Below are 27,166 nucleotides of genomic sequence, written 5' to 3'. Positions count from 1 at the left end.
CGAATATGGGTGGTATACTGGCCCGTGTAAGAGCAGTGAGATGCAACGTGCTTACGTTTGATTGTCTCGTTATTGGCACTCTGCTTTGCTGCGTAGTATTGCTTACGAGCAAGCCACGATCACGAACGGTGGAGTGACAATGACTCTGGCGTGAATGCTGGCGTTCCCCCCCTTTTGCCTGACTCGATTTGACCACTGACAGTTTGAGCAGCAGGCGGACTGTTGTGCTGTAAGAAATGGCTGGTCCGGTATGAACGGGAAAGTTGTCGCCGGTCCGGCGCGGTAGCGGGAACGGTTGCGGCTCTCCGCTTTTGGGACGAGTGGAACTCCGCAGCGGGCAACGGCTTTCCGCGTCGTTGGGTGTTCCAAGCGGTAGGATAGTGGTGATCACCCGTATGGTCTTTTCGGTTCGGGCGGTGCTCCGCTGTTGGTTGCTGGACATGATGAGGAAAATCCGGAGCCTCTTCTTCTCGTTGTGGTCTGAGCCGCCGCCGGCCGCCCTCCTTATATGGGGAGGCGGGATACGGCTTTCTTGCCCCCCCCCCGGCGAGCTCACTCTCCCACACAAGAGCCACACGCCGGAGATCCTGCTCTATGGACTCGATGGATCGAGAAGACACGATTATGGCCCGCCCGGCTCAGCTAAGCATTTGTTCTCAACGCTAGTATCCGGGGGGGCTGGCCTTGTTCGTCAAGTCATCGAACGGCGCTCGTGAGTAAGCGTGCGTAAGAGACGGACGGGAAGATGGGCCTATACCCCGATTTGACAAGCAGAAAAGAAGGAGAAGAAGGGCAATGGAAGGGAACGGTACAGAGGTTGTGTGCGCGACGAGTTGCCCTGATGCCTCGACCCAGGTAGTTCCCACCCCAGCTGAAGGGGAGGGGTGGGAGCTTTTTGGGTACCTCGTCAGGTGGTGTGTCAGCTAGTTACCGGGAACCAGCAAACAAGATCTGGGGCGATGGAGACATGCAGATGAATTTGAGTTATCCTGCATGTTCCTTCGTAGTGGCGGGTATTGAGCTCAAAGAGTTTTGGTAACGGCCTCAGCGGCTTAGACACAGTCAGTGTTCCCGTACTGTGTGCGAACTGTTTTCCGAATAGGGCAAACATCTCACCTGACCATTCCCGGTGAGACGAGACGCCTTCTGGGTGAGCTTTTGCTGTTCTGTTTTGCCTCTCACCAAACTGCGCGAAGGCGCGCAGCTTATCTGCATGGGCAAATGTTTCGAAGCAAGTACAGCCATCACCGCCTTGGTCCGGCGCCAGTACCAATACGGCGACCCTGGTCGGTGGACGACGAACGAGAATGCAGACCGCACATCCCACCTCGTCTGCAGACACGAGGTCCGGCGTCTCCCTTCCCCCACCCCGGTATTTCCCACCAAGCCATTGCGTCACATAATCACCTTGTCACCTCCGGTCATGTATGTTGTAAGCACCTCAGGGCCTTCTTACCATTTTGACACTCAGCCTTATGAAGCACGTTTTTTTGGAATACTCATAGGCTCTTCCTAGTAGCTCCGCCTGATTCCAGAAGGTCCTGCAAAGAAGAACGCTGCATGACTGGTGGCACAAGAGTCAAGAAGAATTACACATGAATCAGTTTTTGCCCCCAGCAAGATTTGGCCTTATGACCTGCAGACCGCAGTCGTAGTGGCCATGATCAAGCAACCACAACTTTCCTCGCAGCCTGCAAGCTGACGATTCTGGTCAGAGTTGCGGATGAGCATGTAGTAGCGGATGAACGCCATCGTCGACGGCAGAGACCGAATCGTCTCATGGCAATGCCGGACACGGGGAAATGTGACGTGGTTGAGGCTATTTCGGCCAAAAGAGTATCGTTTTTGGCCGCTAGCCATCGCCCAGGGTCTGCAACGGAACGGGAAGCGAACCTCGTATTCGACTTCGGAGCCCTAATAGCCTCAAAAACCAAGCCCTGACAGCAGGCAGCAGAATAAGAATCCGGTAACATGATGTTTGGTTTCTTACTGTAGTGCGTGCGATTGCCGACTAATGCGTCTCCCGCCACTTGACTTCCTCTTTCATCGACAACTATCCGTATCATCGCGGCCATATTTCGGCACCTAGCGTCAGTAGCATTGATGGCTGGGACTGGCCGGTTCGTAAAATAGCGGCATTAACCACGCCATAGGGGACCATTTGCTGCTCTTCTCTAGAAGAGATTGAAGAGAGAGACAAGGCCCCGTGACCATGTTGCTGCTGGCTCTCCCTGGTTAGAGTTGTCCTATGTTGAGTTCCCAGAGTGCGGTACGGAGTAGTGACACTATCTTTAGAACAGAACGAACGCTTGTCGGGTGGGGCCGTGGGCTCGAACCCAACTCTGCAGCAAAGCTATGCCTTTCTCGCTCTGCCCAAAGTCGGACGTCGATGACCTCTCAACGCAGTCGCTCCCTTTAGTCTCCTGCTACGCCCGCCTCCTTAGATATCTGTCTATTAGAGTCTGGGCTAATGCTCTTTCTTGTTTGTGTATTGCTCTCTATGCGACTTTCTCTTTGCGAAACAACCTCGCAATCATTTCACATGCATGTCTTCTTCAATGGCGCTGAACCCCGCAATGTGCCATCGACTCGGCGCAGATTGCTCCCCAAACTTTGGCGACAATTCAGAGTGCTCGCAGGCATCAGAAGAAGGGAATTCCGGAGCCAAGAAATCTGGGTTCTTCTCCTAGGCGGCAATATTGAAATGATTGCCGACCTAGAGCTCTACCTTTGGAGCCTGACAAACCTAATCGGTTAAGATGTCTGCACTTTGATTCTCATTGGCAAGGCTGTTAAAAGAGGAGAGTATCAACGAAACGACTCCGGGACCCGAGATGCTTCCCAAACTGTCTGGATTCTCGCGCAAGCCCATGAAGTTCGGGCTGCTTGCTCTGTTGCAGTGTGGCTATTGAGAAGTCCGAGATAGCCAATAGTATCGTTCGGCCAGCACTGGTTAGTTCTCCATGACTAGCCGAGCTGGATGACTTCGTTCCTTGAGATTGGTGTGCTTCGGTCACGGATTCGTGAAGCGGGTTGCGCCCAACGTCCCGGTCCTGGAGAGATCAGAGTTGTTTGGAGCACTGAGTCTGTTGGACGCATTCGCGCGCCCTTCCTTCGCCGTCTGTTCCATGTATCAAATTCGACCGGTGTTGATCCGGCAGTCAAGGGGCCATGATCTTCTCTCGTTCGTTGCGAGACTCATCTAGAAATCGGATTTGACAGCGTCGGGCACCGTGGCAGCTTTAGATTTTCAGCCTCAAACACTCCTCTTCTCAGCTGGTGGTTTGGGGTGATGCTTGCCGGTGAAATGCGGCAGATGGCAACTTTAAAATTGACCCTTTCGCTGATTGTGACTCAGCGTGATTTGATTTGGAGCCTTGGCGAATGCCTGATGGAAGTTGGAACATCCAGGCTGCCAGGTTGCTAATAAGTGAAGTCACCTCCGGCTTGGTGATCCAGTGAGGCGGTGCTGCCCACTTCAATATTGGTTGATGATTAAGGAAATGAGTATGTCGACGTGCCCAGCGAGTAGCGGGCGACTAGGGTAGTCGTTTCCAGGATGGGTGCACTCCCGAAATAGCCGCGAATATGGGCGCGGCTGAGTGAACTGTCTTCTATTGCAGGCCGAGTGATTATAGTGCGAGGTCCATCCTCATACTGTCGAACCAAACAGGTAAGGTAGGTACCACTGCGCTGATCACTGCCTTTGATGTCCGGCCAGGAAAGTACGTAGTAGACTGGCGGTCACTAGCTAAGCAGCCGCATCCTTAACAACACATCGTGGAGATCGTGATGATCCCGTTGTCGTGAGCACGTCTTTGGTGTGAGAAACACAGGTGCGGATACAGAGTAATGGCTAGCGCGGTCTTTTCTTCAAAAACCTTCAAACGTGGTAGAGAGCAATTGCGAGAAAGCGCTCATCCTTCTATGTGTCCTTGTAGTTCTGATGACTTTTTTCTTCTTCTTTTTTCATATTGTTGGGGAGAAAGCACACGCTAGGAGTAATACGCGTTATTTCCCGTCCATGGACAGCCGTATCATAGTTTGAGGGAGCTGGGTTGCCTCCGCTGTTGGAATCCGCAGGCTGAGCCTCCTTGAGATCTTAAGCGGACATGGCCTGACGGCGTCAAGATCTGGAAAGGCCTAAGGGCGATCGCGCCCCTGATTTCAAAGATTCGACATGATTTGAGCCGGGATTGGACACACCTACCTAGATGCACATCCCTGGCGCTAGTCCATTTTGGAGAGGTGTCTTTTCTGGACTGGCGGCCAATGGAGACGGGAGATTGCAACTGTTTTCACTTCAGGGGAAAATTACAGAGTAGGCGCCAAAGCATATTACAGCGCCTCCACAACCCATCAGGATCCCATCGTGTGATGGGGCATAGATCTTGGGGATATCCGTCATGTGGTGGCCAATCGTTAGAATGCCTGGCGCCAAAGCTAGATGCGAAGTGTCTTTTTGCCGTCGATGGTGAACGGGAAGAGGGACCCTTGGTCGCTCAGCTGCACAACCTGGCGAGACGATGCTAGCTCCGTCACCCATGGTAGGCCAATTATCGCACATGCCGAGTTGCAGGCGTCTCGCTCTCGTTCTCGTGCTGAGTTTCGTGCATGACCGTGTGTTTTGAGGGGTTTGAAGTTGAATTTTTTGACCCCTGGTGCTGCATTCGTCGGAGTCTATGGAATACCGCATACCTAGGTCTCGATGGGCAGAGTGTGCCGCTGGCCAGCGTTCGAACGAATAAATGGGCACGTCTGTACCGTGTTAGGAGCCGCATTTTTCCATTGTAGGCTAGGTCGCAGGGACCCGAGCTGCCGACGTTGACATTTGACGGGTATCCAAAGTCGAATCGGCGTCCAAACTGGTGGTATGGGAATGGGTTGAACCTTCGAGGTAGGGTAACCCCGAATGGAATCCAGGAAGCCGAACGAGACCGTTTGCGACTTTGTGGGGGTGCAAGAGTCAGTCAAGTCTGAGCGGCGATCCGAAAATGAGGCTGGAGGTTGGACAAGACGAAGACAGGGGATTATCCTGAGCAGGAGCAAGCCTGACGGTTTCAATGTCTCGACGACAGGCACGAAACATTGGCAGAAAAGAAAAGAAAGAAACAAACCAAAGCCAAGTGAAGTGACATCGTCTTTGTTTGTTCCCTCGCGTGTGCGGCAACGAGGCCGAGGTTCAACTGTGGTGTCCATGGCCAGCGTTTTAGCTGGGAACCCTATTTGCCTGTGTGTTTAACAGCAGCCTCGCTGTCGTTATTTGGCTTTCTTGTCATTGTATCGGATGCCGGGCCGAAACACAAGACGAGTCGGCAGTAACAGTACACGAGTTCGGGCGGCCGGGAAGTGGAGAAAACCGATGGTTGAGAAGTGCGAAGTCCGAAGACAGGGACGGATATGAATGGGGTATGGAGATTGCATGACATTGGTAAGATGAGGTCAGCTTCGTGATATGGTTATGAGGACTAATCATCACAATGCACGCAGCATGAAGTAAGGCACGAAGGGTGTAGCTTCCAGAGGCTCTACTGTAGACTCCGTATGCATACTCCGTACCGGTAGTCGTATGTATCCATATGCTATGGGCAAGGACAGGTGCGTCTGCGGACGTGAGAGGCCGGCTCCTATCCGTAGCTGAGGTGCGGATAATGTGAATCGCAATGTAGATGTGCAGGCGGAGGAAAAGAAGGGTTCATTAGCAGCCGTGCCATGGCCCAACTGTGCACGACACCTTAGTAAGGTGAGTGACCGTGACAAGGACGTGGACAGGGCTCCAGAGCGACGGAACTGCGACTGTGCGCGGGCGCGCGCGTGACGGGAACCTTATATTCAGCACTACAGTCACGACAGGCCGCTGACATTATCCGTTCTAAGAGTATCCGTACGTGTCTTTCCACCTGATTGGGCGGGGCTAGTGCAGGAGGCTAAAATTGCTTCTGTTCGAATTCGTCGAAAAACGGTTGTCTCACCCCTGCCGCCGGCCAGGGGCGCTAGAGCAAGGTACCTACCACACCTTCCTACCCACGCTGCTCCTTGCTGCTAGGATGTTTCCTCAGTGTCTGGATGCTGCGAGCAAGACCTCGCGTCCCATTCGGTCATTGGCCAACCGGTACCTTACCTACCTGCCTTGGGAAGGAAGGATGACACTTGCCCAAGTTCGATCTTCTCCTCATTTACTGATTGCTTAGATGCTTTGTTCTAGACGGCCATTGGAAAACGGCACGGGAGCAGTCTAGCAAGATGAAGGCGTATCGAGAGTGCCATGGCCAGTCGCATCACACAACGCCCACCTACCTGCCGACGATCCTCACACCTTGTCGGCACTCTCAAGTCTTCCGTGCGGCAATGAAGCCTCTCTAGGTATGACAACTTCCCTACCAACTTTGCCGCGGCTCCCGTGTCGAGTGACCATCTAACAGTACGGAGTACAGCACCATTCTCCTCCCACATCGATCCATTCTGCCCAGCAAACTCCGGAAAAGACAGAGTGCAAGTCTTGACCCCAGCACCCATCGTATCATGGATGTCACGTACGGTTCCAATATCAGTGGCCCCTGGGTTGCTGGGGAGAACCATCTCCAAGCGCCCAAACGGGAAATGGCGCCAAAGCAGAAGCGCTAGGTACGCTACAACCATTGCCCCACCCCATCGTCAAGGGTCCCTGTGCGCGAGCATGGCCCCTTTTTGGCCAGTCGCCGTCTGCGATCCCACCCTGCCGCCTCTTCCACCATTTGCCCTCCAGAAATTCCCCAATACTGGTTCATTTCCTCTTTTTGTCCTTTCCTTTCTCAATGGACGACGAGCCTGGCCTCGAGAATCTCTTGCTGGTTCGCAACTCGGTCCCAGAGATAAGCAAGACACTTATGAACAGAGACAGCCACCGCCGCTCAGATCTCGACCCTAATCAAAATCATGGCGGCCCGCGACCCTCGCCCACCTCATCTCAACCTTCACCTCGAACGCCCTCCGAGAGCCACGCGAGACCCTTCATATTCTGAGACTCTCAACGCTTCATCTGATGAGCTGCGTGGGCGCCCACCCTACCGCGACTCCAACCGCCCTGCAACCTCCCCTTCGCCCTCGCCTGGACGCACCAGATCGCAGACTTTGCCCGTCCAAGTCCTAACGCCCACCTTTGATCCCGCCAAGGCAATCAAGCGGAAGCCTCTCTCCTCGACAGCGTCTCAATTGGCCGCCAGCTACGGCTCTGGTTCCAGTACCCCGTCTATACTGTCACCCTCAGCCTTTGCCGCCCCCGAAACACGTTTCGCGAGATCCTACTCTGTCGACAGCCCTACTCTCTATGACTTTTCTAATAACGTTCGCCCTCTCTTCGCGCCACCAGCCGCTCACCAGAAGCTTGACATACAGTGAGTCCGAACACCTTCGCTTTTCGTCCAACTTTGCTGGTCACCTGTCAGGTCCCTCGCCTGGCGGGAAACAACTCTATCAGCGGCAGCTAACCAAACCCTGTCCTCTTGCAAGCAGACCCCCACCTACCGACGCGGCAGGCGACGCGGCTTACTTTGCTTCACGAAACAACCCAAGCACCAACCTTGCATCTCCTCAAACAAAACCTTCGGACGGCCTGTCAGAACCTTCCTTTTTGACTTCCGACGTCACCCCAACCTTTTCTCCGAGGCTACCGAAAGCGACACCTCCTCAGCCGATCATCGAGGAGGAGGAGGACACGGACGAAGATTCCGAGTCAATTTACAGTCACATCACTAATGATAACTCTATCATGTCCATAACCGCTACCAAACCTACCCCTCCCCATCTGCATTTATCAACGGATCGAGACATTTCTTCGCAAACAGTCACCACAGTACTAGAACTCAGACAATCATTGACGCCTACTACATCAACTCCGACCCCCTCGATTAACAAACCTCTTCCCAAATCACCAGGCTCTTCCAAGTTAGCCAACTTCTTCGGTTGGGGTTCTTCGCCGTCACCTTCGACGACAGAGTTCTCCTCTCTCTCTTCGCCCCTAGCTTCGCCTCGACGAGCCACGCTGACAGATGACACCCCTCTCACAACCGGAGTTCCGTCACTGCTGTCAGAACCTCGAAAGGGGAATGCGACACCTACAAACGCGCTCGGATATTGCGAGTCAAACCTATACACGCCACCGCCGACCTCCCTAGCCCCATCACTACAAATCGAAGAGATGGAGGACGAACTGAAGGCCATCAGCGCCGAGTTGGCATCGTCTATCCGGCGCGAAATGGATCTCGAAGACCTCGTCGATAGACTCCAGTCTGAGATCAACAATCCACAAGCCCCTGGCCGGAGAACCAGTGACTACTTTTCCGACTCTGGTTACAGCTCTGCCAAATTCAGCGAATACGACCAGAACAAGGAAGAGGTTGAGAAGATTCAACGTCGCGCAGAACAAGAAAAGGCTTCCATGCGTCTGGAGCTGATCAACAAATTGCAAGACGAGCGGGTACGGAGGAATGAGCTAGACCAGCAAATCAAAGAGCTGGCAGAGAAAGCTTCGCAGGTGGATGTTGCCCAGATAAACAATGAGGACACGAACAACCGTCTACGAGACTTGGAGCACACATGTGAAGATCTGCGTCGCAGACTGGGAGAGGAAGTGCAGGTGAAATCCAACTTTGAAGACCTGCTATCCGTCCTCAAGGTTGAGCTTCAAAGCACGACGAATGAGCGAGACAATCTTCGCGACGAGATCGTGCCCCAGTTGAAATCAAAGCTTGATGGACTTGAAGCTGAGGCGTCCGAGTACGCTAACCTCACCTATGAATCATCCAAGATGCAGCAGGAGCTGGAGGTCCTGAGACAGGAGAATAAAGCTCTCAAGTCTTCGGGACAACCGCCACAACCGGAGACACGCGGCCGAAGTGCCACCAGCAGCTCGACCCGCCTTGCTCGGTCCAGCTCAGTAACGGCTACGCCATTCGTCCTTCAAAAGGCACCGTCAGGTCTAGGATTGACCAGGTCCAACACCGTTAAGTCAGGCGTGACCGAGTCTCGGGAGCAGTTGTCTGAGCGCTTGAAGGACGTCGAGGCTCAGAGAGACGCTCTTCACAATGCGTTGAGGAGCCTTCTAGAGCGTCAGGAGTTCCAAAACCGGGAGAACGAGAAGAAGATCAAGACTTTAGAGGTTGAGCGTGAGCGGTTGATGGTGACGTCTCCGCGACAAGCTGGCTTCGCGAAGGACATTTCCAATTTGAGGGTCGAGGTCAACGTACTGCGCCGCCGTGCTGACGAGGCGGCCGAACAGAAGTGGCAGGTGGAGAAGGGCCTCGCTGGCCTAAAGATGGATCTCGACCGTGCTGAGGGCGAGGTCGCTGCACTCCGTGGACTGTTGAAGGAGAAGGACATCCTCATCCCCCCGTCAATGGCTCGTGGTAGTACCTACGAGACTGCCGCATCCGTTCCTGTAACTTCGGAGTCTCTGGAGGCTGCCTTCCAAGATCTCCAACTTGCCTACAAAGACTCTCTCCTCAAGATCAAGGCCCTAGAAAGCAGCGGCTCTGTGATGGTCGGCGACGAGGCTACAAGGCTGGCCCTCGAGAGACTAGAGCAGTCCCTGACGTCTGCCGTCTTTGAGCGCGATGCGGCGAAGGAAGAGGCTTCAGCTTACAAGGACCAGTTGGAGAGCTTGGCGGGTACCGAGGTGGCGAATCTCGAGAGCGAGCGCGCTCTTGCAGACGAGCTCCGCACATCCGCCCAACGCGTTGAGGACCTTGCCTCTCAAGTCCAAAAGCAGTTATCCGTGAACTCCGAGCTTCGTCAACGGCTCGCAGAGGCCGTTGCTCGCGGTGACGCCGACCGCAAGGCCAATGCCGACCGCATCACGCGCCTGCAGAGTCGCCTGAAGAATCTGGAGGAGCAACTACAAGCTGCTCAGATCTCATCCGAGGAGCGTGTGGCTCGACATGAGGAGCAGGTGAAGGAGCTCAAGGATGCACACAGCATTCAGCTGCGCCGCATGAGTCCATCTCCCGGGGCTAGCGCCATGCGATCTCCGCGCAAATCCAGCCTTAGCCCGATGCCATCGCCAATGTTCCCTCGATCGCCCCGTCTCATGCCGAAGCAGTCCGTCGAAGACGAGACGCAGATCGAGAGGCTGCGGGTCAAGGTCGTCGAGCTGGAGACGGCACTCACGAACGCCGACTCTGAGATGCAAGATGTCATTGCCCGCATGAGTACTGCTCAAATCGAGGTTTTGACGCTGCAGGAGGAGCGTGAGGCCGCGAGGCGTGAGACTAGACGTATCCAGCAAGAACTGGAAAAGGAGAGATTGAAGGCGTTCGAAGACCGATTCAAGACACTCGGCAGCTCTGTTCAATGATATAATCGGTCGACTCGGCTCAGATAGGGGTTGGTGCCACGGCATTACACGGCCTCCTATACCCGTCTCCAGCATGCGGCGCGCCTCGTTTCAGGGTGAGCACCTGGGCCAGGACACTCCCTAGACAGCTCTCCAGTTTTCACGCCGCACGCACTCAAGATTTGACATGCAGGCCACCAACACGGTGGCCGCAGTGACTCCGCAAAAGGGAGCAAACCATGCATTGGGATAGCGAAAGGCGCATCGATCACTTTCGACCTCGTTTGAATTTTTTGTTTTGGGCAGGTATCGGAGCACCATAGTCTTTGGGATGAGGCAGTGTGCCACAATTCCCCACAGAATGGCTCCCCTTTTTGGTGCTACACCAAGCACCGTTGACGGCCGAAAGCTACAGCACATGATTTTTGTCTCGCCAGTCTGCAGACATCTCTATACCTCTATTATATATAATAAGTGGGCGGTCAAGAACTGAAATACTTGTGTAATGTGTATATATTTGGTTCATGTTCTCCTTTCCCTTTTTGCTCTTGGATGTCCTTTGGCAGGGTTTCTATGGGTCGATCGGTATGAGGCGAGGATTGTACAAACAAGAAGAAACGGAATAATCGATGTGGTACACTGAAAAGGAGGAACCAGTGGAACAAAAGCCTGGCGGGCCTCGCCATAGAAATTGGAGACATTCGATGCCAGCAAGCGTCAAGGAAGGGATTGGGGGTTTGCGAGGATGCCTGTGTATGAAAGAGAGGAATTGACGACTTGAAGCACACTGACCTAACTCATCTCCCTGTGATTTGAAGTGACAAGACAATTCCTCCCAACTACAGTGTGACTGCCATGAGTTGTCTCCGAAGCCTAGCCAAATGAGCGAGAGCGAAGTGGTCAGTCGACCATGGTCTCTGAGGTCCAGTAGACAGACCCTAGCAACCATGCGACGCAAGGAATGAATCCCGACGAGTTGGAGAGGATTGCCGCACCTTACGGACGGGCCGCGAGAATCAACGTCAGATCGTCAAATCGGGCTTTCCGGGATAGGAAGACCCCGGAGATTTGCATGAGGCCAGCCGGCAACCATCCGAGCTTGGATTTTTTCTTGCTTCTTGTATGGGCAACTAGCAGCTGGAGAGTGATTGAGCCAATGCACTCACTGCCCAGTCATATTTCAAGTTCTACAGGGAGATGTGCTACGCTTTTTTTTTTCTAGTAGAGAAGGACTAGGGATATCAAATGTCTCGTTTTTTGTTCGTTTCATCTTTTTGGGCAGCTTCCATCATGCAACCAGTCCGCTTTAGCTTTCGCGAAATCCGCCGTAATTTTTGGTCCAAATAGAGGGGCAAGTAGTCCAATCATCCACTGTCCGCTACTTTGAATAGTGCATCGTTGTCGCTTTGACAGAAAGGTGACTTGCCTACAGTCCACCGTACTGCTTCACAATACCTGCAACCTTGTTCGCAAGTTCATCAGCCTCGGAGCGGGTAGCCGCTTCAGCGTACACACGGCAAGCGTTCTCAGTACCGCTGGCGCGAGCGAAAGAACGAGCGCTGGTGTACTTTCTAACACACTGATCAATCTCGTCCTGAGCTCCCGCAGGATGGCTGAGGCGGCGCTCGGCATCTGTGGTCTGGAAAGCATCTTTGTTGCCAACCTCAACACGGACCAGGCGGTTGGGAAGATCCGAATAGGTCGAGGCCCAGTCCTTGAGAGACCAGCCCTTGTGAGCGAGTATCACCTCCACCATCAACATATCTGAGAGCGCATCGCCAACGGTCTGATTGATTAGGTTGCCAACAGCGGCGAGGGTCTCAAGGGCATCCTTCTGTGCGGGGGACTGGGGCTTCGTCTCGCTGAAAGCACGCATGGCGTCTTGGCTAAAGATGACGGTGCCGTGGCCGTTGGCCTCGAAGTAGGGTCCGATATCGAACTTGAGAGCAGCATGGTGCAAGTGCTTGACGCCGGTGGGCGTGCAAACCACTGGCAATCCGAGATGTTTCTCGATGTAGTTGGTGCTAGCACCGTTGGCATAGGCGGTCTGGACGACACCGATGCGCAAGTCCTTCTCCAGGCCGGCAGATCGAACCAGATCACCAATAAAGGAGGCTGCCAAGGTGGATATCCGGTCGCCGTCGAGCATGAAGAAGCCGGTGTCTGGGTCGGTGTAATAGTAGATCAGGCGGTCGGCGTCACCGTCAAAGGAGCAGTAGCGAGCGCCCGGAATGGGCTTGGGGGATGCAGGGGCACGCTGCTTGGTCTTGACAAAGTCTGCTCCACACTGTACAAATTAGTTGAGGCGGCCAAAGTGATTCGGAAGCGATGCGACTTACATCGAGGTTGAGAACTTCGGGGCGGAGAACATCGTCGTTGACAACCTTGACGTCGAAGCCAGTGACATCCTTGGGGACGTGCTTCAGGAAGTCGGTCAACTTGGGGCCTCCAACGCCGTTGGAGCAGTCGATGGTCAATTGCCCTTCAACCTTGCGGCCCTTGAGAGCCTTGACGAATGCGTCGGCAAATTTCTCGTAGTAGCCAGTCTCGCTGACCTTGCCGTACGACTGGGGTGTGCCCTCAGTGTTGACGCATCGGGTGAGGTAGTGGAGCTGGGGAGTGGTGAGAATCTTGTAGTCGGTGTATTCAACGCCGGTGGCCTCGAAGGAATCGGCCAAGGCAGCGACAAGCTTGTGGCCCGAAGGACGGGTGTCTCGACCGTAAACGACGCGGGCAGGGTCGGAGAGGTTGATGCGGAGCTGGGAGGCCAAGGCCTTGTAGTTGTCGACAAGCTCCTGGTCCGAGGAGCTGTTCACGAGCTTAGTAGCGTACGACTCCCACTCCTGCTCAAGCATGTCTCCCATGGGGTCAACAATCTTGACACCATTGTCGGCAGCGGGGTTGTGGCTAGCTGTGATCATGACACCAATGGCCTGGCCATTGAGCTTGCGACTACGAAGGCCGGAGAGCAGACCGACACGGAAAGTAACACCGTCGAGGAGATCGGCCTTCATCCGGAACCCCGCAGTGCCATACTTGAAGGTATGGTTCGGCACGATGGGGTGCTTCTGCGAAGCGGCGATGATCTTCTCGTCCGACATGACGGGCGGTGGGCTCAAGCGAGTGGCTATGATGGATGACAGGACGAGGCAAATTCAAAGGGAGTATGGCGTGTTGGAAGAACGATGGTCGAGGATGAAGAAGAAGAGAGAGAAAGAGGCAGGGTAGGCGCTACGTATGTAATTAGAGCTGGGGATGTTTACGAGGAAACAGTGGAGAGAGGCGGAGGGCGGCAGCTTGCCTGCTTGCTGACCTGGAGACTGAACGCGGTGGCCGCCATTCCAGTGTCCTGTTTCCTCCACTCCCTCAATCGCTAGGTACTGGGCTCACCTCAGCTCCCCGCCATTTACCTTCCATTGTGCGAGAACAGCAGCGGCCTCAACAGGGCATGCCCCGCCCTAGCCATTGCCCGTGATGCAATCATGCAAGTCAGACTGGGCGCTGGATGGATGCGGTACACCGCAAGAGGAAGGAGTGGGGTGGCAGCCCGGATTGCCCCTCCTCAGCGTCCATGAGGGGCATCAAGTGGCGGAGGTGACAAAATAATCCGCCGCCGATACATCCTAACTCCCCTGTTTCATCACCACTATACCACGGATATTATTTTTAGTAGAATTTTGAAAAAGAAAAAACTTCAATTTGCGTATATTATAAAAATGACACAGGGCAAGAAATTGCACTTAAAAAGAGTAATAGTGGTAATCACTATGGTGATAGAAAGAAGCACTCAGGATGTCTTTAGTGGCAGATTAGGTACCTTATCCTGTCACCCACTTGGGCATTCAGGAGATGATCGGCGACCTCATCGCTCAGCGCACCAGGTGGTCCTGGCACAGCAGTCGAACGAGGTACGACTGACAACACATCACGTGGATTCGTGACAACACTCTAAGCCAATTCTTTTGGCTAGGCGCGTCTTCGCGTCGTAACTCCAAGTATACTTCCTTCCCCCACCTCCTTCGTCCTTTGTCCCTTTCCGGCCGGCGAGCTACGCTGAGCAACCTAGTCATTAACCAATTTTTTGGCTCATTTTGGAAATCGCACTCACCGGCCTGGCTGCATTGTTCGCCCAGAAAGATGCTTGCTTCGGCACACGGCTCTTGGCGATGACCCTCGAGAAACGCCGAGGCAATTCCAACATCACGACGGCATCATGGCCGGCGAACACGAGCAATACGCTAACCCTCTGCTCCTCGACTGGGTCAAGGAGTGGCTGGACACTGCGAGGGAACGGAACATGAAGAGCACTTCTACTTATCGGAATGCCTACGAGTCTCTCAAAGCATGCCCCATCACTTTCAAGCATCCACGCCAGCTCACCCAGCTCAAGGGCTTTGGCGACAAGCTCTCTTCTCGCCTGACAGATAAGCTCAAGGAACATTGCGAGTCCAACGGCTTGCCGATGCCTAAGAACCCATGCTTATCCAAGGAAGACCGCGCATCCCTCGGCCGCGCTGCTGAAGATGACGAGCCTCCTCCGCCCAAGAAGGCCCGGAAGGCAAAGCCATACGTCCCAACATATCGCTCGGGCGCCTACGCTCTTTTACTATCTCTCTCCACGCTAGACAAGGGTACTCAATTTGGAATAACCAAAGCCATCCTCACAGAGCTGGCCCAGGAACACTGTGACGCGTCCTTCTCGGCGCCGAGTGACAATAGCAAGTCCTATACGGCATGGAACTCGATGAAGACACTCCTCGAGAAAGACCTCGTATGCGAGAAAGGCCGCCCACAAAGGCGGTATTCTCTAACTGACGAGGGATGGGAAGTTGCTGAACGCATCAAAAGGACGACAGAAGCAAGCGGTCCTGCCGATTACACTGTTGCAGGCCCCAGTACAAAGGCCGGTCCTGCAACGGGATTCGATCCGATCTCTATGCCGCTGAACAGAGAAGCTTCGCCATCTATCGAGCCAGTGGAACAGCCAAGGGCCACATCAGCTTACGAAAGCGTCGTCGCGAATGGGCCCGTGGTCTTGGACAAGGCGTCGCTACCAACTTTCACCCCGATTCGGCTCGCGCCTGGTTCTTTCACAGTTCATCTCGCTCTGGATTTCCGTGAAATTCGAGCAGTCAAGGATCGCGACTATATGCAAGATGAGCTCACCAAAAAGGGCGTGAAGCCCATCATGCGAGCTCTGGAAGTCGGCGACGCGCAATGGATTGCGAAATGCCACGATCCTGCCGTCCTATCCCGCCACGGCGCAGAGGGAGACGAGGTTGTGTTAGATTGGATTGTCGAGCGCAAGCGACTTGATGATCTCGTCAGCAGTATCAAGGATGGCCGTTTTCACGAGCAGAAATTTCGTCTCCGGAAATCTGCAGTCAAGCATGTTGTCTACATCGTGGAGGAGATTACCATGGACTCGGCCTATTTCTCCAAGATTGAGGAGATGATCCAGTCCGCCACCGCGTCCACGCAAGTAGTTAATGGCTACTTTCTCAAGAAAACCCAGAAGATGGACGATACGATTCGGTATCTTGCGCGGATGACTTCCATGCTCAAGAAGATGTATGAATGCAAACCTCTTTTGGTGGTTCCGACCCCGGTCTTGACAGCGCAGAATTACTTGCCGCTGCTGGAGCACCTTCGGGAGAAAGAGCCCACGACGGGTTATTATATCACATACGCGGCCTTTGCGTCGTTAGCGTCCAAGTCGGACATGATGACCTTGCGAGATGTTTACCTGAAAATGCTCATGACAACTAGGGGCATTACGGGGGAGAAAGCCTTGGAGATTCAGAAGCGGTGGAGGACGCCTCGTGACTTTATCAAGGCGTTCCAAGAGTGCGGTTCAGGCGAGCAAGGGCGTAAGAGGAAACGAGAGATGGTTATCAGCGGCCTACCTAATCTCGTAGGGCGCAAGAAGATTGCCAAGGCCGTCAGTCAACGGTTGGCCGAGGTCTGGGGTGATGCATGATTATGGATAGAAACTGTAGGACGATGAATGTAGTTTCTATCACTATAACCACGACCATTATTATAGTCTCCTCTTGGCTGAAAATCTCTCAGTATACTCTCTATATAATTTACCTAGAGTGGTGATGAAAAGGGGGAGTTGTAGTGAATCGATGCCCAGCCACAAATATACCTCTCGGCCGGTAATGAGCATTTTTGGAAGGACGGATCATGTCAAGATGAAGAAGCTGCAAATAGGAAGCCCAAAAATATTATAGAAATGACATTTTTCTTTTCAAAACATATTCTCAAGACCTGCCACCAAGGCCCTGAGCTACGATACGCTCGACCATTCTCTCCAACGGAGCGCCGCCGGCGCCGCCGAGATAACCCGCGAGGCTCTTCTCAGCGTATTTTGCCATCATGTCGACCTCGATGTTGACAGTCTCGCCGGGCTTCTTGCTCGCGACGACGACCTTCTCCTGTGTGTAGCTAATCAGCATGACCTCCCACCATCCCTCCTCATCGTTGACCTGCGTCACGGTCAAGCTCGTGCCGTCCAGCGCGACGTAGCCCTTGTATATGATGTAGCGCAAGACGGCCGGGTCCCGCGGCGCGAAGCGGAACGTCAGGGCGTTGCCATCGGGGGTGACGGCCAGGATAGTGGCCGTGGTGTCGACGTGGCCCTGGACGAAGTGGCCGCCCATGCGGGTGTCGGCGCGGACGGCGCGCTCGAGGTTGGCGCGCGAGTCCTTGGCCAGGGAGCCGAGGTTGGTGATGCGCAGGGTCTCGGGGGCGACGCCGACCTTGAAGGAGGGCGGGCCGGCGGTCTCGAAGGAGGTGACGGTGAGGCAGACACCGTTGATGGCGATTGAGTCGCCGAGGTGGCAGTCTGAGAGGAGGGTCGAGGACTCAGGCAGTGTGATTGTGAGGGAGGTTCCTCCCGTCTCATCGTTGGGGTTGAGGTCGGAGACGACTAGGAGATGTGTTTGTTAGTTGAGGGCATACACGTGTGATGAGGGGTGAGTCAAGGGTGAGAGATGAGGGGCCCGGACCTCCGATTTCCTCGACGATGCCGGTGAACATGATTGCGGTTCTTGGTTTGTTTAGTCCAATGATATGAATAGGATACTCGATGAGTATAGTGACTACCAAACTACGGCAATGAGAAGTAGTGGTGACAAATTGGATGAGTGATTTGAGTTGAGATGAGATGAGAAGTCATTGAAAGCTTCCGGAAGCTATGGGCCTCTAAGGTAATCAGTGTGACCCCTCCACGCAACATCCCCTCCCCCACTTTCTACAACGGGCGATGCGGTGTCCACTAAGAGAACTGGCCTGATTACATATGCCAGCGCCCATTGCATTCCTTGTAATTCCGATTTTCCAATTCATCCACTACACATACCTTCATCCGATCGGTCGAGCATCCAAATTGCTCTGTATCGGGTCTCTGTATCGGGTCATTCCGTTAGCTCATGTCAGCAGAGTTCTTCTAAGGCGGCTCAACGTGAAATGTGCTTAGGAGGCATGTAGCATGGATTACTAAGCATTACGAACGCGGTCGTGCTTGAAGAAATCAGCCAAGTGGGGCTGAAGCATGTTGATGCGATTACGCAGCTCTTTCCGTGGAGACGAGGTAGAGATATAAGCATCATCACATCACCGGGGGAGACGTTGGGGAAATGAAACTTCGGGGGCGTTTCTTGTTGGTTCTTGCGGCTGATGTCGAGAGTCAAAACTTCCGAGGGGGATCCTAGTCCATCATCATCGGGAACGCGTGAGCTTATCCCGCGTTCAGTCGTAACGTTCGCCTGTTGATCACCATGGCAAGAACTTACGAAGTGACAGTTGAAAAAAACTCAATGTCGTTATTTGACTTGTACCGCCTTTCTCGAGTATTCTACTAATACGTACCCTATTCGATTTTCTCTCCTTTTATCAAGCGAAGGACGCTTAGCGTATTCCTTTCTGTGAGTTAACCTACTACATCAACAGCTTCATTCAATCGCGTATCTCAGCCAAGCGACTTACACATTTACCGTCGCCCCCAAATTCAAAGTTGTCATGAACCCTGTGACTAGCTTTTACAAAACTGCTCTGCACAGCCATCTTCACTCGCCTCCTCGAAGGTGTATGGTAGACCAGGCAAATCGGGCCAGATCACACTTTCGTCCCTCTTCTATCGTCAATCTCCATTACTCGAGACGATGAATGCCTTCAAATTGCCTAGCGTCTGGCTTTCTTAGCCGGGCCAATCGAGTTGGAGATGGGCGAGCTTGTTTGAACCAAGGAGCCTAAGTGATACGGGGACCGACTACGCGGTCTCCACGGCGTTTTACATGGCAGTCCGTGTCAGAGGTGACAAATAAGATTTTCCTTCTTAGCATGTTTGGTGCCAACCCAGTATAGCCCATGCTTACACGCCCTGAGAAGATGCCATTTCGTGATCAGTGAGGCTGGTTGTAAGAAACCAGTCACTCCTTCAAACATTTGGATGGAACGTTAAAGATGGGCCGTGTAATTCTTTTCCGATAGTGAGGTGCCGTTTGTGTGTATACACAGTTCCATTCTTTTGGTCGATCTGGATCGACACTATCCGCTCGCTCACAACTCTAGCCGTCACATAGACCCGTCCGCTTGATGCGGCAGCGAAATAACATGAAGATGCGGGACTATCTCGTGTGTGCCGTTGCATTTGTTTCATTTCGAGTTTCTACACAGTTCGTTGCGCAGCCTACAGATCTCAAGACTGTCAAGGGCGCTGGAGGAGTCAACGTCCGATTCAAGCAGGTGTCGAATGGCATCTGCGAAACCAATAGCAACGTGAAGAGCTTCGCCGGCTACGTGGACGTCAGCCCGACCCAGCACATGTACTTTTACATGTTCGAAGCAAGACAGAATGCCGCTTCAGCTCCTCTGACTATCAGGCTAGACGGCGGCCCGGGAGCGTCCTCCATGAATGGACTCTTCACCGAGATCGGCCCTTGCTCTATCGATGCCAAGGGAAAGGTGGTCGACAACCCGAATTCATGGTCGACGGTGAGCAATTTGCTGTTCATTGACCAGCCAGCGACGGTCGGCTTCTCGTTCACCAATTTGGTGAACGGTACCGTGAACCCAAAGACCGCCGAGATCGTGCCCCAACAGTGCACATCTGCAGACCCCATGTGCGGAACCTACTCATCCATGGACGTCTCCCTGACGCCCAACTCGACGGCCGATGCTGCAAAGGTATTCTACCAGGTGATGCAGGGTATTATGGGCGCCTTTCCGCAGTACACGACGAACGGGATACACATCAACGGCCAGTCATACGGCGGCCACTATGTCCCCGTCTTCGCCGACTTCATCACCCAGCAGAACAAGGCAAAGGCCCCCGGTACTGTCCAGGTGCCCCTGAAATCCATATCCATCGAGGACGGCTTCATGGACACCCGCGTGCAGTTCGGCGCCTACTTCAACTACTCCGTCTCCCCGGGCAACCCCTACGACGTGAAGCCCTTCAACGACACCCTCCAGAAGCAGCTCTTCAACAACATGTTCGGCCAAGGGGGCTGCCAGGAGCGTCAGAACGCCTGCAACGCCCAACCAACCGACAGGGGCTGCGCCGTGGCCGATGCCTTCTGTATCAAAAACGTCGAGGACTTTTGGGACGTCAACGCCGGCCGCGCCGAGAACGACATCCGCCTTCTGCTTCCCGAGCCCTACCCCTCGGCCACCTTTGTAAGCTACCTCAACAGAGCCGAGGTGCAAGCCGCCATTGGGGCGTCCAACAACTTTACCCAGGCGTCGGTGCAGACCGCCATCGCTTTCGGCTCGACGGGCGACGACAGCCGCACCGGCGCGCTCGTCACACAGTCCCTGAAAAACCTGATTCAGCAAGGCGTCACCGTTTCCCTCTTCACCGGCGACGCCGACTACGACAGCAACATGATTGGCGCCCAGATCGTCGCGGCCCAGCTGGGCGCCGCCAACTGGGCGAGCGCCGGGTTCGTGAACCTGTCGGCCAACGCCGACGGGCAGGTTCCGGGGGAGGTGAAACAGGCCGATAACTTTTCCTTTACGCGGCTCTATTTCGCCGGTCACCTCTCCGCCTTCAACCAGCCCGAGGCGGCTCTCCGGGTCCAGGAGCGAACGATCAAGGGGGTGGACATCGCGACGGGGACGACGGCCATGGTGTTTGGGAAGAATTTGATTACGCAGGGCCCCCCAGAGAGTACGTTCAGGGAAGGGCCGGCGACGGTGCAGACCAAGGTGGTGCCCAAGGGTGCCCTGTACGATCCGCAAACGCATCTGCCTGTGCTGCCTGGACGGGTGGCGGCGGTGGATGGCGGTGAGTTTGGTGTAGAGGCTGACGAAGATTTGGATATGGAGCCTCATCCGCTGGCTGGTATGACGGCGAAGAACATTAGGAAGATGTTGAGAGAAAACGGACCGTCACCGTTGAGATTGTGATTAGACTATCTGTGTCAGTCTTGATATGGTTCAGATATCTTGATCATGTCACTTGCCAAGACATTCTTTTGTCAAACCAAGTTTGAACTGGCTCTCCATCGAGTGTGTCAGCGTATGTCTGTAAAACTCTAGCAACCGGAGGGCTAATACCGAGCCAAACCATGAATGCCCCATTTCCAAGACTTGGGAGCAGGTGTTGTTGAACTTGGAGTGGAAGCAATAGGATCGAGGAGCTATATACATGCCAATGGTTTTGCAATTTCGATGTAGCACAGCAAATCCCAAGAAAAGTGGTGCATCTTTGCAGCGGTGTGAAGAGAGAAAGTAGGTAGACGAGGGTTGGAGAACCTCAAAGACCGAAACCATCGCAAATGAACACCTAGGATGGTAGCTTTCTACGGAGTTTCAAGCTCTACAGACCGGCTTGCTTCTCTCCTCCTGTGTTTCTACTCAAAGGTCCAACTGCTGTCTCTCTTGTCCTTGCTAGTGAGACCCATTCTTGCAAGAGACTATGAGTAGAACCAGATGCTTCACTGGTATCATCGCGAGGCTGCTGAGTATTAGTAGAAGCTTAGCCTACGACTGACGCATACACAGCATCTATGAGAATCTGCTACTGTCAAGCTTTGCTCAGGCAGCCAGAAGAGTAGTGCTCTACGTCCTTCAATGCTTGACGAGCGTATGTTTCCCATCCTCGTCATGGCCCATTCGCAAAGGGACAACGAAACAACAAAGAGGGCCAACGAATAATTGAGATCATGAATCTGTCTTCCAGGGTCCTTGTTCGACGATGAAAAGCATGAAACCCCAGGCCATCGAACCATCAAGGGGTCAGGGGAAGGGACATTCTTGATCCAACGTCTTCAGTTGCTTTCTATTTACTCCTAGCGCGTGGGCACCCCCAAGGTGGACTATGCGACTGACGAGTAGACATGAGCCAGATATCCGTGTTACCTCAATTAATGTCAGCAATCTGGAACGCCGCCATGTCTTCACGTGGCTCGTATGTCGAGCATCATTCGTCGGCGGTCATTTGCCGTCTGCCGGTATTGCCGAAGCCGTCTTGCAACCTTCATTACCGACTCGGTGCAATCCACGTACCCACACGGCAGGCAATCAAGCTCCTGGCGTAATTTGGAGCCTCATCTTGACCCCCTGCACTTCGTGAGGACAATCCGACTTCCATCTCTGTGGCGATGGATGCTCCCTGCTTTACTAGAAGAGGTGTCCAATGAGGCGAGATATCGAACCCGGCAAACATCGAACAGAACCAGGCACCGAGGATAAGAACACAAGTGAAGAAAAGGTAGTTATATTACGTTAAGAATATTTGGGCGTCTCATACGCCATGCTGAGTATGTTTCTGCCCATAGCCTCAGCCCAATGCAAGTAGCCGCCCATGTGTAAACTCCAAACCCATTTTTAGTACTCCTCACTCTGTGTATACTGCAATACTTTATGCCCAATTAACCTCTCTTCTCATCAAGATCATGCCTCGCTCCCAGAATAGGGCTGGGCTGGATCTCGTCGCCCGTCTCCTTCTCCCGCGCCGATGAGGACTCGGATACATCGGCGTCGTGCATAAGACCTCCCTGGGACTTGCCCTTGTGCTGCTCCTTGAAGTAGCCGTGCATAGCCTCGGAAAAGAGCTCGGGATCTTCCCAGACCTCGGGCTCCTTCTCGCCCTGCATGGCCTGTCTCTCCTCCCACTCCTTGCGCATGTCCTCGATCTGAGCCTTGTGATCCTTCTCGGCGTCGTAGTACTTGCCAACGCCACGGAGGCGCTCCCAAACGCTGAGATGAGTGGGGTGCACGGCGACGCCGTGGTACTCAGACTCCTTTCCGCTGCGGATGTACGTCCAGCGACGCTCCTGTTCCTTGAGATCGAGACCGGTGGTGTCGGGCAGGAAAAAGAAGGTGAGGACCATACCGGCGAGACCGAACCAAGGAACGACGTAGAACTTGGTCTGGGTGTCGATGTAGTTGTACAGGACGGAGGCGAGGAGGGCTCCGGCCTTGCCGATGCAGGCGGAGAAACCGTGGGCCGTGGCGCGGATAGGGGTAGGGAAAACCTCACCGGCAACGAGGAAGGTAACCGAGTTGGGTCCGAACTGGTTGAAGAAGGAGCTGAGGAAGTACATGGCCTGGAATGCGTGGATGCCAGCGGGGCTTGTGTAGTACTCGAATTTGAAGGCGGGGATGACGAACATGACGAAGCACATGAAGAAGCCAACCTGCTGCATCATCTTGCGGCCGTATAGCTTGTTGTCGATGAAAAAGGAGGCGAGGTAGTAGCCTGCGAGGGAGACGACGACGTTGATCACGCTCCATGTCCAGGTTGTCAAGAGGGAATTGGGGTTGCTGGAGATGACCGAGATGAACTGACCCTGGAAAAGCTTGTTGCCGTAGAAGAACACATCGTTGCAGAACCAAGTACCAGCAGTAGCCAAAAGACGACCACCAAAGTGCTGGAAGCAGTACTTCAGAGCGTTCACATCGTAACCTGTGACGCCCTGCTTCTTCTTAGCCAGCGCAAGCTGTTGGTTTGCGCGCGGCATCTTCCAGGTACGGTAGTAGACGAGCCACAGAGTACCGATGGCGGGGAAAGCGAAAGAGAGGCGGAATGTGTACTGGGCGGCGGACTCGGTGTAAGGTCCATTGCCGTATCCACGGTTGAAGATGACGAGAAGGACGATGAGAACGACCTGGTTGATGAGCTGGCCCCAACCCTGCATCAGGAAAGCCATGGTGACCTTGCGGCCACGGTGAAGGCGATCTTCGCGAGTAGACAGACGGCCGGCGGTGACGGCGTTCTCCATAGAGGAGGTGGCAGTAATGGGGTATTCACCACCAACACCAAAACCGTAAAAGAATAGGGACCAAGCGTAGAAGATGACCCAGCCCTGGAGAGAGCTGGCCCAGCAGCCGGTCAAGAGTAGCAGACCAACAAACATGATGGCAGCATCCTGAATGAGACCCCAACGACGACCGATCCAATCACCAATGACCTAGAATCATGTCAGAATTGACGTTTACTATTTAAAAAAAAAAAAAAAAAAGGGGGGGAGGGAAAAACATACCACAACAACAAAAAACACAACCCTACACCCCACCAACCCCCAACACCCCAGGCGCGGAAGACGGGCTAAATATAAGGTTGACAAAAAAAAAAAAAAAAAAAAAAGGGGGGGGGGGGATAAACTTACACCAACAGCAGCTTGGCCAATCATGATACCGACAATCTCGAGATATGTAACAGAGGCAACCCAGTTCTGCGAGCAAACGGCGTATTTCTTGCCCCAGCACTCGGGCCAAACGGCAGCGAAAAGAGGCTGTAAGTTACCAATGGAGAATAGGACGTAACCCTCGAGACCGAGACCGGCTCCGGGCAGGACAGCGTTGCGGAAATACCACCCCAGAGGAGAAAGGGGATCCTTCTTCACCATCTCCCCGATGGATCTAAGCTCCTTAGCGGCCTCATCGCGGTCGACCTTGTTGACGAATTGGACGCGCTTCCACCAGGGCAAATCGGCCCAGTAGACGCCGTCGGGGGTATACGAGTCGTCGGGGCGTGTGACGTGACCAAAGATCTCGCGCTCATGCGCGGTGGTGTGTTCCTGAGGGTAGTCCTCATGCTCCTGGCCCGTCTCCGGACCGTGAGGCACCGGGATCACGCCAATGGCCGCGGAATGGCGCTGGTGGTGAGTCGCCATTATGAATAAATATTGTTGAGTGTCCGAGACACTTCCTTGGGTCGTGCGAACGAAGTGTTTTGTGACGAACTGGACTAGCTCTCGAGTCGACGTGAAGGGGGCGGGTGGCGGTGGTATTTAGATGTGTCTCGTTAGGGGTGTTGCGGGGAGACCAAAGCAAAACCTTGACACGATGGAACGATTCCCAAGGACAAGGTTCACTAGTATAAGTGGTTCCTTGCTTTACCTAAAGAAGGCAGGCAAAGGAGGGAGGGGGAGAGGAGGGTTGATGATGGCCACGGCGAAAGACAGAACGGGAGCGTAGAACGTATGGGCCACGAGGGACGGGAGCAGATATAAGCAAAGTTGATACCGGGGATGGTGGAGGGCTGAGTAGTGGTGGGTGTCTTGCCTCAGTGACAAGATGTCCTGACTACTGGGTGTGGAATCGGCCGAACCCCGAGGAGCCGCTCGAGTCTATGAGCTCCGGACGAGTCTTGGACTCTGGACCAGTCTCCGTCGAGAATTGGATCCCGTGGCTGCTTCACCGGCGGGTCAACGCTTCTCTGATGTGCCGAAAGGACCCTTTGAGTAGGTAGACCGTAGGTGGTGTATCAAGTACATGCACCGCGTAGCCAGGGTCGTCTCGAATCCTTTCCCAGGTTGGGCTGCAGACGGGCAAAGGAGAGCTTAGCGTCAGAGATTGATGGCTCTGTTGCGTGCGGACTGGTTTCCTGACGGAACAATATACAAAGCGATAACAGTAATAAAATGGGAATTGCAATATTTGCTGTAAGCGCGTCCAACCGGGTGATTTGGACGGACAGACCGAGTAAAACACCAGCGGACCGGGGTACGATGTGCAGATTCGTAGACCGAGAGGCGGAAGAGTAGTATGGACTTGGGACCATGGTGGGGTATGGCCACTCCGCCCACTTACACCCCTGGGGGTTAGGTTGTGCTGGGATTCATGGACTGGAGGATGGGATGGGATGCGATGTGGGATGGCATGGAGAGGAGTAGGAATGTCCCGTGTCGAGCGACATCAGGTAGTGGAGGCACTGGAGTACCTGAGTGACTATGACTTTTCGTAGCATCGGCAGCATCTATGCTCGCCTCCTCCTCTCGTCGTTCGCCGCGACCTCGGACGTATCCATGTTAGCTTCCCTCCCGTGGCTGTTGAAGAGGCGTAAGTATTTAGGCAAGACAAGCCGAGTTTGAGAGAGTGCTTCCACAGTAGGCCGAAACGTTGGGTTCAGTGTGGTTTGTTGTTTTTCATCTTTATTTGTTTTTGGGCTAGCGGGACGAGCAATAGTAGTAGGATGAATGATGAAATAAAAAAAACTAAGCTGGAATAAAAAGGCCAAAAAAATGATACAGGGACCAGGTCAAAGCCGACAACGGATGGGGCGCACTAGCTCTACGTCACCGGGTTGGGCTAGCTTTAGAGCAAGCCACACAGGAGAGGAAATAAGCGGGTAGAAGCCGAGGAAGCTACCTTAGGCCATTTGGTTCTTTCCATCTCAGGTTGGCGCTCCCGAAGATCCTGCCTGTCCTTGTCGACCGAGATCCAGCCTGCCGCCGCCGATGCTCTCACACGACACCTAAGGTACAGTAACAATACTATGTATATTCGTCCTTCATGTATCTATGTATCTGTACACGTCTTGGCATACCTAGCTCGAGTACGTACATTGCAACGCAGGTTGGCAGGCACAGCCATCAGCTTTGACAGTCCAAAGTCATACCATGTGCTGTGATGTGTGAGGCGGGCACGAGGGGAGTTCCAAAGTAATACTCTGAACTGCGAGTGGGACAGAGCGTGGAAGCCACGCATTGAAGGGTGGCCCTTTTTAATTTTCATACTACTTTCAGCACCAAGGTATTTTCAGAACGGGCCATATTTCGCCATTCCCGCCTCAAGTCCAGGACGGGATACACGGCACTTTCCGTACATAATAGAAGCTCAAGCTTCCAGCTTCCGAAACTACAAATTCCACGAGGCAGAGTCTGTTCATGGTTCAACAGGCAAGACAGGCAGTCCCCTTCCATCAAGACTCTTCTAGAAGCCTCCCATCTCCCTCATACCTGGATCCCCCGTCTTACCTATCTGAACTCGACTGATCCCGTGTTAACCAATTTCCTCCAGACAACGACCCTTTCTTTCTCTTCTCCTCCCTCCCGGCCGAGGTCAACCGCGTCGTTGTCGTTGAGCAGAGAGCTCAGACGTTCCATGTCCTGCTGACTCGCCCCGCCAATTGCGGCTACAGAAAGAGCAATACCTCTGTTCCCAACCTGGTCTAGCTGTTCCTCCCCTCCCCTCCTGTCTGTCACCCCCAGAAAAAAAAAAGGGAAAAAAAAAACAAGTACAAGTGACAAAGCGACCAAAGGCAGGCGACGGATGGATCGTCGGACCAATCTTGTCGTAGCATTCTTCGTCGTCTTCTCCATAAAATGACCCCGCTGTTACCCACATGGCACCTTTTCTAAGGCTCCACCCGTGTGGCATGCCACCAGGCCCGCCGCTGTCCCTCGCGACGAGCTTAAAGGAATTACGTCCAGCAACCAAGAACCGCCGAAACGAAAATCGTCCAGATCCAGCCAATCACCATCTGTAAAACTAAAACGTGCCAGATCTATTGACTCCCAGCCAACCCGCACTTCCGGCATGGCCTAGGTCGCATGCACGTTGTGGTTGCATGAAGTTTGCGTTGACGAACGTCGTCCAAGGGGAGCAGCGAAGAAAAAG

General features: G+C 53.8%; 6 protein-coding genes across 6 annotated transcripts; 3 read left to right on the top strand and 3 right to left on the bottom strand.

Moving 5' to 3' along the window:
* Positions 1–6,915: 6,915 nt before the first annotated feature.
* On the top strand, positions 6,916–10,330 carry CORC01_03603 (uncharacterized protein; the record flags this gene model as incomplete). The annotated part of the gene is made up of 2 exons (XM_022615252.1): positions 6,916–7,373; positions 7,492–10,330. 2 exons carry the CDS (start codon positions 6,916–6,918, stop codon positions 10,328–10,330), a joined length of 3,297 nt encoding a protein of 1,098 aa, XP_022478178.1.
* Positions 10,331–11,735: 1,405 nt separating this feature from the next.
* CORC01_03602 (phosphoglucomutase/phosphomannomutase domain-containing protein) lies at positions 11,736–13,410 on the bottom strand (the record flags this gene model as incomplete). Its single annotated transcript, XM_022615251.1, has 2 exons — positions 11,736–12,596; positions 12,649–13,410. The coding sequence occupies 2 exons, from the start codon at positions 13,408–13,410 to the stop codon at positions 11,736–11,738; spliced, it is 1,623 nt and encodes a 540-aa protein (XP_022478177.1).
* A 1,112-nt stretch (positions 13,411–14,522) lies between these two features.
* On the top strand, positions 14,523–16,289 carry CORC01_03601 (crossover junction endonuclease MUS81; the record flags this gene model as incomplete). Its single annotated transcript, XM_022615250.1, has 1 exon — positions 14,523–16,289. The coding sequence occupies one exon, from the start codon at positions 14,523–14,525 to the stop codon at positions 16,287–16,289; it is 1,767 nt and encodes a 588-aa protein (XP_022478176.1).
* A 286-nt stretch (positions 16,290–16,575) lies between these two features.
* Positions 16,576–17,353, bottom strand: CORC01_03600 (riboflavin synthase; the record flags this gene model as incomplete). The annotated part of the gene is made up of 2 exons (XM_022615249.1): positions 16,576–17,243; positions 17,323–17,353. The coding sequence occupies 2 exons, from the start codon at positions 17,351–17,353 to the stop codon at positions 16,576–16,578; spliced, it is 699 nt and encodes a 232-aa protein (XP_022478175.1).
* A 1,557-nt stretch (positions 17,354–18,910) lies between these two features.
* CORC01_03599 (carboxypeptidase S1) lies at positions 18,911–20,725 on the top strand (the record flags this gene model as incomplete). Its single annotated transcript, XM_022615248.1, has 1 exon — positions 18,911–20,725. The coding sequence occupies one exon, from the start codon at positions 18,911–18,913 to the stop codon at positions 20,723–20,725; it is 1,815 nt and encodes a 604-aa protein (XP_022478174.1).
* Positions 20,726–22,191: 1,466 nt separating this feature from the next.
* On the bottom strand, positions 22,192–24,438 carry CORC01_03598 (uncharacterized protein; the record flags this gene model as incomplete). Its single annotated transcript, XM_022615247.1, has 2 exons — positions 22,192–23,733; positions 23,932–24,438. 2 exons carry the CDS (start codon positions 24,436–24,438, stop codon positions 22,192–22,194), a joined length of 2,049 nt encoding a protein of 682 aa, XP_022478173.1.
* Positions 24,439–27,166: the final 2,728 nt, after the last annotated feature.

The sequence above is a fragment of the Colletotrichum orchidophilum genome, assembly GCF_001831195.1.
Source record: "Colletotrichum orchidophilum strain IMI 309357 chromosome Unknown Scaffold_22.1, whole genome shotgun sequence".
NCBI lineage: Eukaryota > Fungi > Ascomycota > Sordariomycetes > Glomerellales > Glomerellaceae > Colletotrichum > Colletotrichum orchidophilum.
This window is presented reverse-complemented; position numbering and strand designations above follow the sequence as displayed.